Source organism: Colossoma macropomum, unplaced genomic scaffold (assembly GCF_904425465.1).
Source record: "Colossoma macropomum unplaced genomic scaffold, Colossoma_macropomum, whole genome shotgun sequence".
Taxonomy (NCBI): domain Eukaryota; kingdom Metazoa; phylum Chordata; class Actinopteri; order Characiformes; family Serrasalmidae; genus Colossoma; species Colossoma macropomum.
This window is the reverse complement of record NW_023494788.1, coordinates 19,085,302-19,101,415: the sequence shown is the minus strand read 5'-3', so window position 1 is coordinate 19,101,415 and position 16,114 is coordinate 19,085,302. Positions and strand designations below refer to the sequence as shown.

At 37.5% G+C, this 16,114-nt stretch overlaps 1 protein-coding gene across 4 annotated transcripts in view; it reads left to right on the top strand.

Moving 5' to 3' along the window:
* zgc:154054 (uncharacterized protein LOC777616 homolog) overlaps positions 1–16,114 on the top strand; it is a 40,179-nt gene extending 24,065 nt beyond the window's left edge. For all 4 annotated transcript variants that reach the window (XM_036568755.1, XM_036568754.1, XM_036568758.1 and 1 more), the window contains 4 exons: positions 9,166–9,244; positions 12,157–12,232; positions 13,164–13,276; positions 15,204–16,114. In XM_036568755.1, coding sequence (XP_036424648.1) covers positions 9,166–9,244; positions 12,157–12,232; positions 13,164–13,276; positions 15,204–15,221 — 286 coding nt within the window. In that variant the 3' untranslated portion in view covers positions 15,222–16,114. The remainder of the gene's footprint in view (positions 1–9,165; positions 9,245–12,156; positions 12,233–13,163; positions 13,277–15,203) is intronic.

Below are 16,114 nucleotides of genomic sequence, written 5' to 3'. Positions count from 1 at the left end.
ACCAAACATCTGCACATTTTAATGCACAACTGCTGTTTATTTTCTGAATTCAGGAAAACCACATAAGCAAATCTATTTGTTATCTACATTAGTTTTTTAGCACCAGTTCAAAATTAAAGAAGCAAATTACAAACAACAAACAGACCTTTGCTAATCAACTATATTTGGACTAAAGGAAAAATTGTGTACATTTAATTTTTGGCTAAAACATCACTTAAAATCTATGCCCTTCACTCCAAATCCCAAAGGTTCCACAGCACTAGGGCTGGGCAATACGACTAAAAATATTATGATACATTTTATGATTTCATGATATGCATCATGATATTTCATTTTTCTAAGATTTAATACGTTGCAAAATAGAACCTGTAGTGCCACATATAAAACATACCATGATAATAATAATAATAATAATAATAATAATAATAAACCTCAATTACAATGATAATTCCAGCTAAACAGGCCTAGTTATACTCCTTTTGTAATGAAACATGTAGTTAATGTAGTGCTGTAGTGCTGATGAGATCCACTATATGCTCAGAAAAGTGCATTGTGACTTAATCTATCACAGTAACTATAAATATTTTCATATTGCCCACCTCTACACTGCACTGCACAGTTTACTCCTTTCTCTGCTCTAAAACACCTGGTTTGGTTGGTTAAGATTTAGATTAAGTTCAATCAGTTATGTTACAGCAGGGAAGCAAGTATTGCTGACACTCTACAAATGCAAGTGATGAATCATCTTCTTTTAATCTTCTGAGTCTTATTAGGCCATAGTTGTATGTAGGAGGGGAAGATATTCTGATTTCTAACACTTTCTGGAAGGGTGGAAAACAGGAGACAGGATGTTGCTCCATCCCTGGAGTCTTTGCTCAGGACTAAAACGGGAGTGGTTACAGGAAAGCATTGGAACTTGGAGCCTTCCACTGCAAGCTTAACTACCATCCACACTCAGACATTAAACCATGAATCCTCTGGGTTCTCTGTGTTCAAGTTCAAGGGCACATTTATGTGCATTGACCCACACGTCCATTCCTTTTAAAGCTTTCTATATAGAGCTGCACCCATCATTCGCTTAATACTCACCACGCAAAGACACCACACCAGTCAACCCTGTTCTGTTCATAATGGTTGCACATTTTCTCATAATGTATATGTCTGAGGTGGAAGGGGTGGAAAATACTTGAGTATTTGTACTTCATTAGTATACTTAAATATTATTTTAGAAGGTTTGTGCAAACCTCATGTCCAAAAAAGCTGAGACAGAGTGTGAAATGCAAGTAAAAACAGAAAGCAGTGATTTGTAAATCCACTTTATCTTGTATTTAAGTGAAGACAGGATGTTTAACATGCACCTCATCAACTTCATTGTTTTCTTTAAATATCGTCGCTGTCCAGAGAAAAACAAGTATCTCCAAAATAGTACCTTTACAGGAAAAGGCAAAAACACTCTTACCTTTCAGTGTAAGTCAATGTAAAAAGATTTTATTCCAAGTGATTTTAGAGCATTTCTATTGGTCCATTCATCATGAAACTTTTACACAACGTAAAGGACAGCTGGTGTGTTGAAATGATGTAGAAAACTTAAAATCGACTAAAATGGAGATACATGGTTTTCTCTGGGCAGCAGCTCATTCAGAAATTGATGCAGACATGGCAGCACATTCCAGAAAGGTTGGGACAGACTAAGAACATTGTGTAAACACATGATGCAATCATGCTTGGGTGTAAAAGGAGCATCCAGGAAGGGCCTATTGCTTTATGAGAAAGTACAGGTTGATGCTCGCCACTTAGCCAAAAAATGCGTCAGCAAATAATCCAGAAACAACGTTCCTCTATGAGCAAATGTTCCTCTGGTGAATCTGGAGACATCTGTGTGTGTAAAGGGCAAGGCCAAAAACCACAACTGAATGACTTTTAATCCCTCAGACAGCATTAACACTGTCGCTGCATCCACAAATGCAGGTTAAGACTGTACTATGCACAGTTAAGCCAGATATCAACAGTATCCAGAAATGCTGCGGACTTCTCTGAGCTCGAGCTCTTCTGAAATGGACTGATGCACAGTGGACACTACTGTCAGCCTTTCACATTGTTTATGGAAATAATAGACCTAATAGTGTTTTCCAGGCTAAAGAAGAGAAGGACCCTCCAGATTGTTACTTTATTGACTTGAGCATGTTTGAATTTCGATTCAGTAAATTTTTGGTTCCCTATTTCTACTTTTAAGTAAGATGTTAGATTTAGACTTTAGTACTTTTTCCAGGTTGTTGCATCATTTGCTACTGATTGATTACAGGAGATAGTAACCTTTTAAAATCAAACATGATGCTAATAAGTCTAGGCCTTGTTTATTAAATGCTCTAAAGCAAATCTTTTAGCTTTATTTAAAGACACAGCCCGTGTTTCTTCTCTTATACTACTGATAAGCTCAATATTGCTTTATGGTCAGAGTGATGTTTACTGGTGCTCTTTATCCCCTTAAAATCCCAGGCTAAATGTCCAGAGGTTTATTATTTACTATATACATGGACTGCGTGTATTATTTACTATAGACATGCCAGCAGTATAGTACCATTGGATTCGAGTGTATGCTTTCGAAACCTGTGCTAAGGCAAAATGTGGTACTTGGAAGACTGAGTGTGCATTTCCTGAAAATATGAACTCTGATTGAGGAATCTGGTCCTTGCAATTGAGAAAAAATTGCACCATCTCACAGGAAGTGTGAAACAACAGAAATGAAGAAGTGCTACAGAGGTCACAAAAATGCAGCAAAAAGACAGGTGCTCCTGGGGTGTGGGTGCAGCAAACTCAAAACAACAGTTCCATGCTGGGGGAGGCAAAAACCAAAAACATCCATCTGCCTAAACAGGGCATGTGCAAAATAAATCCCAGAGCAAAGAAATTCCCAGGCACACCGTCTTAGTTAAAGTATAAAAAGCCTTTATCGAAACATAGCAATATGTATAAAAATGTCCCGACGCGTCATGGCCTTTTCAGGCCTTCATCTGGACACAGAACAATGGCATGTCAATAGAAAACACAAAATTTTGAAATTTGAGCTACTCTGATTTCGCTTAAGCAAATCAGAATATGCTAAGCAATGAGTCAGGCAGGGCCTGAGATCACTGCCAGAAAAGAAAGCCACAGAAATCGATCACATTGCAACATAAATATTTAAAGATTCTGAGGAAGATTCGGTTAACGTGCTGACCAGAATATGTCAAGCAAATATGATTTTTGGAAAACAGCTCAGTAGCTGGCAGATTGGAACGTCAAGGAGGTCAATTTATATCCCTGTACCAGACCCTCCAGGAGGTTACGATCGTGAGAAATCACGCAAACTCAATAAATTCTCACAGTATTTGCCAGCAGTTTCATCCAATCACTGCTTTATTTCCGCACTAAACGTGTCTTTGAGGTGCTTTCAGAATGAAACTGGCTGCTTTTGTGCTACGTGCCAGGCAGCTGCAGTCTCAGCTACTCCTCCTACATGTAGATAGAGCGTCTGATATCTAAGCTAGCCTGGCCACAACTGTTGTAGTTTCGTCTGATAGCCTATCTTCACGTCCATGTGAACGCTCCTCTGTGTCTTCTCTATGTGCTGCGACTGAGCCTTTCATAGCAATGTAGATGCTGGACGGATTTACACTGTGTTGATCGATGCAAAGCACGTTAGCTGCAGGGTTCACATTAGTTGCAGTGCTACTTGATACTCTATGTACTTTGTTTAATACATTTTTGATTTTTGATACTTTTTATTTAAATGCATTGCCTTACACTGAAAAAGAACAAACAGATGTGCAAGTGGGTTTCAGGGAAGGCAGAGGAGCAAGATATATCCTCACTGATGTACACTGGATAATTGAAAAAGCCAAAGAATTCAAGAAGAAAGTCAACATGTGTTTTGTTAACTACAGAACAGACTTTGACTTTGTTGACCAGTTACAATTACGGAAAGTCTCATTGTTCTAATGAGGAACCTCTGCACTGATCAACAAGTCGCAGTCATGACAGAAAATGGACAGACTGGTTCCAGGAGTAAGGCAAGGCTGCCCACTGTTCAACCTGTAGCCCGAACATATAATAAAAGAAGCAGAACTGGATGAAGATGATTGAGGATTCAAGAGTGGTGGAAGAAACATCAGTAACCTTTGATGTGTGGATGATACAACAGCCATAGCGGCAAATCTGGACGACCTGAAGGCCTTTATCAAGAAAGTTAAAGAACAGAGTGAAAAGATGCCACTTCAACTCAGTATAGAGAAACAAAAGTCAATGGGAAAGTCAGATAACAGGAAAACCACTAGGTTTACCTTTGTGAAGTGGAAATGTAGAAGGAGTGGACTGTGTTTGTCTACTTGGATGAGTTATTAAAAAAACAAAGAATCCAGTGGTTGACACAGATTAGCGGTCAGTGGAACCAGGATGAAGGAGCTTGAAAGGATCTTTTAAGTGTAAAGTTGTGTTGCTGCAAACAGAGATCAGCATTGTCCAGGCTGTGGTCTTTACAAATGAAAAGGCAGGACAGGGAAAGTATTAATGCCCTTTAATGCTGGTTTTAGCATAGATTTTTAAGAGAAATTTGACCAAATCAAGCCTCTCACTTGAAGCCTAGAAACCAAACTGAAGCTCTCGTTTGAACATATTATCAGAAGGGCCCAGACCAGTGGCCATAGGTTATGGTGTCTGTGTGCTAATGGCGAGATCTACCACACAGACGAATCTAAAGCTGACATTTTGACAGCAGGTATCTTCTCAGAAAAAAACATTATGAAGCCATAAAGTTAATCAAGGTTCAAAGTACCTCCATATAAACATTGAGCTCACCGATGGCTGCGTTCTCTTAGTTCTGGTTGGCCTTTGTTGTACTAAAAGGGCTACAAGATGCCACAAATGGTATCTATCCAGCAGAAATATAGTATGAATCAGTGTTGTTGACTGTGCATTAGAGGCTGCACAGTTTACAGTTGTTTTAAGACATATTTTGCCCACTTTTTTGACTCCTCACCTTTTATGCACTTTGAAGGCAGCATTGTGTGCTAACCTGAGCTGAAAAAAAGTCGGGTAGCCTACATTATGAGCATTTTTCCTGTGCTGATGAAGAAGACGGGCCTTAACATTAAGAGAAGACTAGCGGCTGCAGGCGTCAAGAAGGCTAACCTCTTTGATTTTTGTGGATTCACATTGTCACGATGGATGTTGGTAGACTTCAGTCATGCTCCTGATTGAGACAGAAGAATCATGAACATGCCATTAACCCTTGTGTGGTGTTGATGTTGTTGTTACTGAGTGGTCTGAGGGACCCACCACATTATGGTTTTTTAAATCAAAACAGCCATAACAATTTATGTAAAATTACCAGATGTTTAAAATATCACAAGTGTCCAGCGTAGGGTTCTCCTTTAGCAGCTGTAGCCAGTCAGCAGCCTGTCCATGTTGCCCACCCTCACATACACCCACACATATAAAAACACATACACATAGACACACACTAATAGCAGGCCGTGTAGGAGGAGAACAGAGTGAAGGGACACAGCACCTCCACACGTTTATTCGCGAGTTCGCCCCAACACCACATGTGTCATATACATGTGTAGGGGGTGAACAGTGTGAAGACACTGAAAATGTGTTATTGTATATGTTCTTCATAGAATATGAGCAAAGGGCAATCTGGGGTTGAAATAATAATAAATCACATCTTTTTTATTTTGGTAAACATTGAAAATGGGTCCCACACACCCCAAAACCACACAAGGGTTAAGAGGCCTAAACAGAGGAAAAGATATTATGGAGTCATATTATCCATATGGTCGACTGGAGTCAGAATCAACATAGAGATTACGCTCTGTGCTTTATGGTTCTTTAGGCCCCAAGCATACAGAGACAGTACAGTAAAGCTCAGTGACAGTGTAAGTTTACCCAGCTGCCTACTGCAGTGCTTTATTGTAAGAGTCCTCGATAGTACAAGCCCAAAGCCTTTACTGTAAGGCATACGCTTTTTGCATTGCAAACAGATACACAAGCACAGCTCCTGTGTCTCATCCTCAGCTCAGGCAAATACAGTAAACCGAGCATTGTTATGAAATTTCACTCGAAACCAAGGGGACACACTGAATGGGTGTCCAGTGGTTGACGTGGAATATGGAATCTGATCACTCTCAGTATCAGCCAGCTGAAAGCCTGGCTGGGTGGTGTGGGACAGTGACATTCATAACCTAAATGAAAAAAAAAAACTCCCAGACATTCTCAGAAGTGCAGCAAACCTAAAATCCTGTGTTATTGTCATATGCTTCACTGCAGTGATTAGAAACTGCTAAATTTAGTGCTGATGCTGACTAATGTTAAGTGTTAAACAGCTGTGTACCACTTAGAAAAGTGGTACTTTCGTATCGTCGCAGGCGTGAAATCATTTTGTAACGCTGTTTGAACTCCAGCTGTCATTTGCATTGTTTGAACTTTCCATGATGAATATACCTATAGAAATAGTCTAAAATTACTTTGTTGTTTTTTAACAGATTTTACATTTGAAATTGAGAGTTAATACTGTCCAGTAGTAATTCATTACTGTACCTAAGTATTTTTTTTTAATGTATCTGTACTTTACTGAAGTATTTCCATTTTGAGTGACTTTTTACTTTCACTCCACTACATTTCAAAGTCAAATATCTTACTTTTTACTCCACTACATTATGTGAAATCTGTTGTTCCTTTTGGTTTATGTGTGTATAAAAACATAACATGTCAAAACGAAAGAAATGTGAAGCAAGAACACCAATCAGGGCACAGCGCGCACTTTGTTTTGAGCTTGTTGTGACCTGTTGGACATGCCGACCCAGTGCAAGCATACGGTTCAATGACAGTGTAAAAGTTTGGGATGGCTATTCCTACATAAATGGTGCAAGAAACTCCTGACTCTAACCAAACTTTGTGTAAATAGACCACAATATAGAAATATGTCCACATATGCAGTTGTGACTGGCCTGTTTCTTTTTTCTGAATTTATACAAACACTATTTCATTTTATAGTAAATTAATTTTTGCTAGTTTATGTTTATGAACAGAGACCTACAGATGCAGTTTAGTAAAGGAAAACTCATCTGTGTTCAAAGCAAGTTTTTATTAAACTTAAACTAATTTTTATTTAAAAAAATGCAAATAAATCTGAAACCGAAACTTTGCTTGTTTGCAAAAGGTTATTTCAGGGCCACTCAGTTCTACCTAATGGAAATTGTTTGCTATCAGCGTTTTCTTCTTTTGATAATTTTAATAGACATCAGTGTCAGACTAATTAATGACATTCTATTAAAAGATTGGTTTACCAAGAGTAACACTAGAATATTTTCACCTAAAACGAATTGATAAAGCAAGAGTCTTGTTACAAAAATGATAATAGGACATTAAAGTCATAATTGATCTTTCAGTACCTTCACTTTTGATACTTAAGTACATTTGAAGGCAAATACTTTTGTACTTTTACTCAAGTGGAGGTCTAAAGGGAGGAACTTCTACTTTTACTTTAGTAATATTTTACCTTGGGTTTCTCTACTGTAACTCAAGTACATGATTTGTGTACTTTGTCCACCACTGCTACTGTCATTAAGTAAATACACATGTGAAATAATGAAAAACAAAAAAGAAAAGCACTTATAGTTGTATCTAAAAGTTTGAAAACTCCACATCAAGTCAAAATAAGTACTTAAATATGGTATTTTTTGTGCGAACTGTATTGCAGAATTTCTTTTTAGGTGCTGGGTTTATCATATTGGAAGAAAACAATATTAATAAATACTAATAATACATTTAAAATATACCATAACTATTGCACAGGCCCCGTTTTTTGTCCAAGATTTTAAATGTAGCAAATAAACAGATATTAAAATGTGCAGAAGTGTGTTCTCTGTAGAGGAGGTGCTAAATTATTTTCACTTAGAAAATAAAAAAAACAGGTAATTTGACCAGGGGCGCACAAACTTTTGCACAAAATGTACAGTGCAAATGTGCACAGAAAGATTAAAATCACTATTAGATTATTAAAAATGAAAGAATTCTATTATAACACTTACACTTAATCTTACTTATGCCAACGTTAGGCTACATGTGGCTGCTGTTGTTGTTACATGACCTGCTCTTCTGTTCTGTGATATTCTGTCATATTTCAGACGAAGCTTGTTATGGAACCTGATCAGATTTGTGATTTATTTCCTCTGATACCTGATCCAGCAATTTCTTCCAGTGTCAGGCTTATACTGATACTAGGTCATCTCAGTTCTGTGAGCTAGGAGTTACATTTACATTTGCTTTACGTTCTGTGTTGACAGGTTTGAGTCGGCTCTTCCGTTCTTTTCTTTATTAGTTTTGCTTTCAAGAAATGACAAAAATGATAAAAATGTAAAGGTTGCATTTTCTTTTCGCAAACAAAGCTTGTCTACACTACAGTGATGTTTTACTGCTGCGTTGTATTGTGGACTGCAAGCTTAGATTGCACATATCTCACACTCGTGATCTCCACTCCTTTCAGTGATCTTTAAAGCACTTAGTTATAATTATTGCTAAATTACATAATGCCTTTGTTATCATCAGAGATAAAGGCAACCTTTAGTCTTTTCAGAGAAGCAGTTTTAAGATATCAACACTGTATTCATTTTGCATGAACAAAAGAAACTTCATGTCCTGTATAGATTTGTTTGGAATCACTTGTAATATTAATGACCGTTATTCTTTTATACACATTAAATGTTTATGCAGTGTAGATTTACATGTTATAGATTAGACACCAACAGGTATTTTTAGATGTTTAATCCAGTATTTTATGAATTTTGGGATCAACAAGGAGTCAATTTTGTCAGGTTTTCTGCCTTTAGATTTGATGTCATTGCTTCTGAAATATGAAGCATTCCCAGTATTAATTTTATTTTAACTGTAATCATTCAGGGCAGTCTTTTTTCAGTTTTGAAGGGTCCTACAAATTATTTAAAGTCTGTGAAGCTACACAGGAATATCATATTAGAAATCTTTTACAGCAACAAATTGCTTATATATATATATATATATATATATATATATATATATATATATTACTGTAATCAAGCTATATTTGGTTTTATAACAATAAGTTTAATTTCTCTCTCTCTCTCTCTCTCTCTCTCTCTCACTCTGTAGGTACTTCTTTCGAAGTGGAAATATTGAGACGAATGGAGATAAGTTTTACAACACCACCGTGGAGGTGCTGCCTAATGACGTAGGTGCTCTAGGAACCAGTTTAATGCTCAGGTTACAAGAATGACACTCTGAGTGATAAGGCTGAATCACTGTATCCAGTGACACGTCTAACCACGCTCTCTATGCTTGCTTGTCTCCGCCCTCCGACTATTTTTGACTTTTACCCTGGTAGTGGCAGCGACGTTTACTTCCCCGATTACGTCTTTGTTATGTGTGTGCGTGTGAGTGAGCGTATGTCTGCATCGCTGTGCAAAGTTCCTTTTTACTGAGCGAGCAGTAAAAGTGATTCTGAAGAAACAGAAAGCTGACACTGTTCACTTCCACCGCACGTCTCTGGTATAGGATGTTTCCTGCTGCAGCTCTAGGCTTACTGAAGATACTGTGTCTTTGTGGATGCCGTTCATTCATTTATACTTACATTCCACTGCCTAACTAGGTCATTCGTCTTGGATTATACTGCAAAATATGGTATCTTGGCAGGTGAAATGATCTTAAATCTAGTCGATATATGTAATATTTCTCATGTTGAGGTGGTTGTAAGTTTTTAAAGTTATTTTCAGACATTGTTTACATGTTTTAAGCAATTTTATCAATTAAATGAACTCACTGTATTAGCAGATAATTTTGTTTAATTCAAGTATATTACTTAAAATGAGCAAATTTATCTGCCAACAGACAATAAAACTATGAACAATGGCTGAAAATATATATCAGCCCTTTCTACGGAGCCCCGCTGGTGACATCCCATATAAATAAAAATAATGTGTGGCCATGTCTGAATAACGCGTGGAAACAAGATCCTATTGCGTGGCAACAACTTAGTAAGGCGTCGAAATGAGATCATGCCTTCCTAAGTTGTGGTCACGCATTAAAATCTCGTTAACACGTCTTACTAAGTTGTGGCCACGCGTTAGGATCTCATTCCCATGACTTACTAAGTCCTGGCCATGCGTTATTTTTATTTCTACAGGATGTCACCCGTGGGGCTCCATACATTTCACTTGCAAAGATACCATTTTTGCTGTGTAGATAATTTTCTGTAGTAGATAGAATTACTTAAAAAAGGTAAACAACGTCTGAAAATGAGTTAAAAAATTCTTATAAACTTATAACATGTATATCAGTCATTTCACTTGCCTAAATACTATTTTTTGCTGCGTACACAGTTTTGGGTCTGTATGCATGAAGTTTCTCAGAGTAGCGGTGCCGACCTGGGATCTGTTACTTTCAGCAAAGTCTCTGTAAATAATAGAGGACTCTGATTCTAGATCAGCACTTCTACTCTGACTCTTTGTGAACACAAGCCCTGATCGGTCACCACGGCTACGGTGGGTATGGTGTAATTAGTCAGTCAGCACTGACGGGAAAGCATCACAGGACTTGCTACAAATGACAGTATCACATTTTCTTTCCTAATAACAAAACTGAAACTTTGAGTACCAGCTGATAGCCATACAAACCTTCAGCTGAACGTCCGAACACTCAACATAACCATGAACATGACTTACATATAACCAGGGCTGAATAATTAATCATTGTATATTGAAATTGCAGTTTGAAAGAGTGCAAGAGCAAATTTAAATCACAATATTGGTCACAAAAATCAAACTTTTTTCCAAATAATCTGTGTCCTCTTAAAATTTTCATTCAAAAATGACCTCAGTATATTAGTAGGTAAATTCGCTTTATTCAAAAACATTATCTGCCAATATAGTGAGGTCGCTTTACTTGTTAAAATTACTTAGAAATTAGCGTGTGAAACAATGTCTGAAAATGAGTTAAAATTCTTATAAGCTCACAACAACCTCAGCATGAGGAATATTACATATATATATATATATATGTGTGTGTGTGTGTGTGTGTGTGTGTGTGTGTGTGTGTGTATTGGTCTTTTGCTGTGTATATAGCTCTGGGCCTGTATGCATGAAGCTTCTCAAACTGTGAGATTCAGCCGATAGCCGTACCAATCTGAAATTTTCATCTAAAAGTCCAGCACTTATATTTTTTCCAAACACTCAACAACCAGAAACATGACTTACATATAAGCAGGGCTGAACAATTAATCATTTTATATTGAAATTGCAATTCGAACAAGTTTTTTGAACCTTTTAAAAAACTTTCATTAAGAAAAGAAATTACAGTGCAAATGTGTGCAAAATATTTAAAGTAACTATTAGACTGTCTACCCTAAGGGTAGGCAATATAACTGTCACAATACACAGTATTTTTTCTGACATCTGATAGGTTGAAACTACCTAAAAAAAGTTCTTAAAGTACTGACAATATCCACAATATACTCAGAATAGCATTCTGTAACATATAGTGTTGTAAGTCAACACAGTATGTAAGTGTGATAAATGTTGTGACATTGCCCAGCCCTCATTTAACCCCTTTTCACCTTAGACATACAATACCATTTCCACCTGCTTCGTAGGTGCCTCAGTTGAACTATTTATTTTGTTTCCCTTCCATCGTTTCAGTGGAATACATGTTGAGGGAAATGTGTATGATGTACAAAACCAGAAGAAAACTTTTATGAAAGTGTTTTAAGTGTTTTTGTATTTAAATGTTTTTTTTTTATTATTGTTTTTAGCACACAATTTTTCAAACAACGGAAACTGCAGTTTTATTTCGGCACAGCCGTCTTTGTGGAGAGGTTGAATTGGTTTCACAGCAGGGGGTTCTCACCCCTTCTCACCTACCCTTTTATATATATATATAAAAGGGTAACAACATGTATTACGTCAAAAACCGGAAAACGACAAATATATATATATACTTCCACCGTAGTTGCTGGCTGACTAATTACACTCAGTGTAATGTAATGAGCACAAAGGAAGATGTAAAGAAGGTGAATTCCAAATGTTATTTTGAACTATAAAGCATTTTTCCTCTTTTTTTACTGTCTCACTGTTTTACTCTGTGTTTCAGGCCTCTGTGAGAGAGCAGGTGGAAAAAGGACAGCTCTCCTGCTGTAGACCTTCCTCCGATGGCTTTGCGGTGATAGGTACTCAAATATCATTTGTTTTACATTTGCTTTCGGTCTGTCTTGTTCCCCTTTTCCTTCCACACGAACATTTGCATAAACACAAGAATTTGAATGGGTCCTTTGTGGCCTGGTGCCCTAGACATGAGGTGGAGCACAGGACAAAAGGAGCGATATATACATGCAGACATAGGAGACAGAGAAAGAGGCGCAGATGAGTAACTACACAGAACTTGGAAGTGTGTGTGTGTGTGTGTGTGTGTGTGTGTGTTTGCTGTTATATTATTTGTCACAGAAATGTGTCTCTTGTGGCTGTTGCCCCAGCCTTTTTTTAAGGCAGGGGTTTTTTTGTGTGACATCCTGGAAAACCAAACAATGAAGCTATAAATTTAGAAACTGAATAATTAAACCCCAGTTTTGGTATTGTTTTGAAATGTTTTTTCACCGGCTTTAACCTTGACTAAATTCTCCACCATTCCCCAGATCATATGTGACATAAGGTACAGTTATATGCAAAAGTTTGGACGCCCCGGTGGGATTACGTGTCTTGTTGATTTTCTAAGTAAAAATAATTTAACACATCCTCCACAGTGAACAGACTTAAATACGGTGTTTTCCAGGACATTTTTGAATGTTTAAGATATTGAAAACATAAAATACAAATACAAAAAATGCCACAACTTTTGCACAGACCACATTTTATGTTATTTTTCCCCAGCAAATAAACAGTAATTGTGCATTAAAAAGTGCAGAAGTGTGTTCTCTGTAGCGGATGTGGACTTATTTTCACTTTGGGTCGCCCAAACTTTTGCATACCACTGCATGTTAAGGGATGTTCATGGCGGCATCTCTTTTCTTCGATGAAACTCTAAGTAATGAGGTACTGGTGTGGCCTGTCCAACATATTTTATGATATTTGTAGTATAAATATTTGTGTGTGTTTTGTACGCAGGCTCCTTCGTGAACGGAATAGCTGAGGGAGAGGTTGATGGAGCGCTGCGTGAGATAGCCGCCATGCGACTCCTCGTTCATTCCGACTCGGACGTCTGGGTACTTTTGAGCGAGGTGAGCCTTTTACTTGGGATTTTTCTTTTGTTGTTTTCATGTTGTGTGTAAAATCAAAGTTCTGACCGATATGAAAATTCCGTCATAATATCGATACCAATTTTAAGGAACTGAAAATTTTGATATTGATAATTGATATGGTCACTTAAACCGATAGTTTCATTTAAACAGTGCTTTACTGACTGGTATGATTGTCAGTTCTCGATTGTCAAATTTCATACCACACTCAACCATCTGAATCACACAGAGACTTAAATAATAATAAATAGAAAGCAAAGCACTTGTAAATAGCCATTTATCTTAACTTTAAAACAGGTCAAATAAATGACTCACAATGCTGAACTATCATAAAAGAGCAAATTCAAAGTATGTTTAAATCTGCACATAAAATCACAGAACAAAACCTCAAATCTCAAAAAAAGTAACTTAAAACTTAAAAAAAACAAAGATAAATACAGAAAAGACTGTTTTATCTTTGAAGAAGAATTAATATGTTGGTTTAGTGTTCTCTCTGCACTCCAGCCTTCGCATGGATTTGTTCAGTTACGTCAGCAGCACCTGATTTAATTCAATGACGGATTGATTAGATAAACTAGGCGTTGGACGTTAACTGTAAATACTGGACTTCCTTAAGGAGCGATTTGGGGATGATTCACACTCATCAGATCACAATGTGTTTGTTTATGTATTTGTTCTAATGTTAGTGCTTTTTCACACAAACAAATACTTACTGCCCAGATAAACAGCTTTATGTATCATTTTCTCAGCAGGCTTTTTACACAGTGCTGTATATCTCAGGCCCTAACGAAACCTGACTTTACACTCAACATTTCCGTTTAAATGTAATGCAAACTATCTGCAAAGGTGGTGAGATGCAGCTGCACTGCCTTGCAATATTTACACACCACAAGCTCCAAGTTTACTGGAGATGAATTCTCATATTTCTCTAGACAAAAAAACAATGAAGCCAGAAAATCTGAATGGCCTTAAATCTTTATCCGAGACAAACACGTGCTGTTATGTGAGGAGTAGTTATGGGGTGTAATAAACATGTGATTGGCTCTCAGAGGAGCAGAGACAGATTAAACAGGCGAGCGATTTTCCTGGAAAGTAAACAACACGTACGTTGAAGTGAAGCTGCAGTTGGGAGTTAATGAAAGGCACCATAGACTCCGATAGAAGTTCCTGGTTTGCTGGCAGAACGTTTGATTGACGTGTTATGTATGTTTTAAAGCGTCCGTATCATGGAAAACGGAATTTTTCCTAGCTTAATTTTTAAATAATGTTTTTATGTATACTTTTAAAATTAAGACATAATATTTAAATATTGTTCAGACTTCAAAATGTACCATTTAATTGTCAATCCATACAGATCACACATGGAAACAAAAACAGGCCTGCATGGACCTTATAAGAAAATGTCAAAATAACAGAAAAATGTAGGATATGAACTTTTTTAAAAAGGAAAATTGTGTCGAAAACCTTCGTGCAATTCATAGAATGGGTCTATTAAATAAAACGAGGCTGTGTGGAGTTACTGTGTGAACACATGTTCACGCTCCATTACAGACATCCTAGAATGTGGACTGTCTTTACCAGAAAATCAGGTTTTTCTAGCTGTATGGAAACCGACACGAGGTATGCAGTCAGGGTGCAACTGGATCGTCCACACTTGTGTTATTTCAGTCATCAAGAAGCTGTTTAAAAGGCGTCACTGCCCAGAAGCATTACTTCAGTACGCACTTTTGAAAGTTTCTGAACTGTGCCGGCAAAACCTGAAGCCCTGTCTGATTCCACAGAAGCCTCTTCAGGGACTCAAAGAGGAACCGAATCTGAGCCTTATTGTAAATATGTGAGTGTATAGATGTAGCAGTGTGGTTATTGGAGCTAAGGTTTGGTTAAGAGTCACTTCCTCTCTCTCTGACAGATCTTCATTAAAGTTTGATGAGCAGTGAAGATGGGAGAAAGCAGAGAGCAGGATCGACTCTCAGCATAACAGCACACCCTGCTGGTCAGGAGGCATCCCCTAGCAACACTCCAGGGACAAGCAGCGTCACTTTGCATCTCTCAGTGGACATGTTCCCAAATGAAATGAGATCTTTGTCTCTTTTCAGCAGTTTTTGCATAGTCTGGCACATAGGATGAATAGATGGCATTTATAGGTATGTGCTTTGCCAACTGCACAGCTTTATTTGAAGAATGACTGAATGGAAAGTTCTTGATATGAGTACAGCAACTGTAATAAAGTAAAACATTTAGACAGTGGTGTATCGAATCACTGAAGCACAACAGTGTAAGAGGAAGGGTAGGGGTAGGTGGACACTCTAGGGACCCTAAACCTTTCACCTGTTTGTGGTTTTCCTTGATCTACCCGTCTGCCGCACCTGCCTCAGCACATGAATCGCTTGATTAATGCCTGATTTTAAGCTAGGTTGGTGTTATAGAGCAGGCACGTCAAAGGAGCGCGACTGAGAACAAACCTGCTGGCTACTGAAAGGAAACATGAATCACCTTTTGAATGAAGTACTCCATTACGTACACTTTTTAATATTTATTTTTAATGGTTTTGTGCTCTTTATTTAATGCTCTCCCACTACTGAACAACCCCAGATGTCATTTATAAATAATTTCCTGACTTGTCCTGGAAACACAATGTATTTTTCTCCATCTGTTATTATAATGGAATTTATTGACAGATCAGATGCATTAATAACCATTCAAATCAACCATAAAGCCCAACACCAGACTGACGCTTAAAGCTTGACCATTCATTCCCACGTCACTTCCACAGCCCTGACGTTATCTGTACTGGATGATTAAAATTATTTTTTGACTATA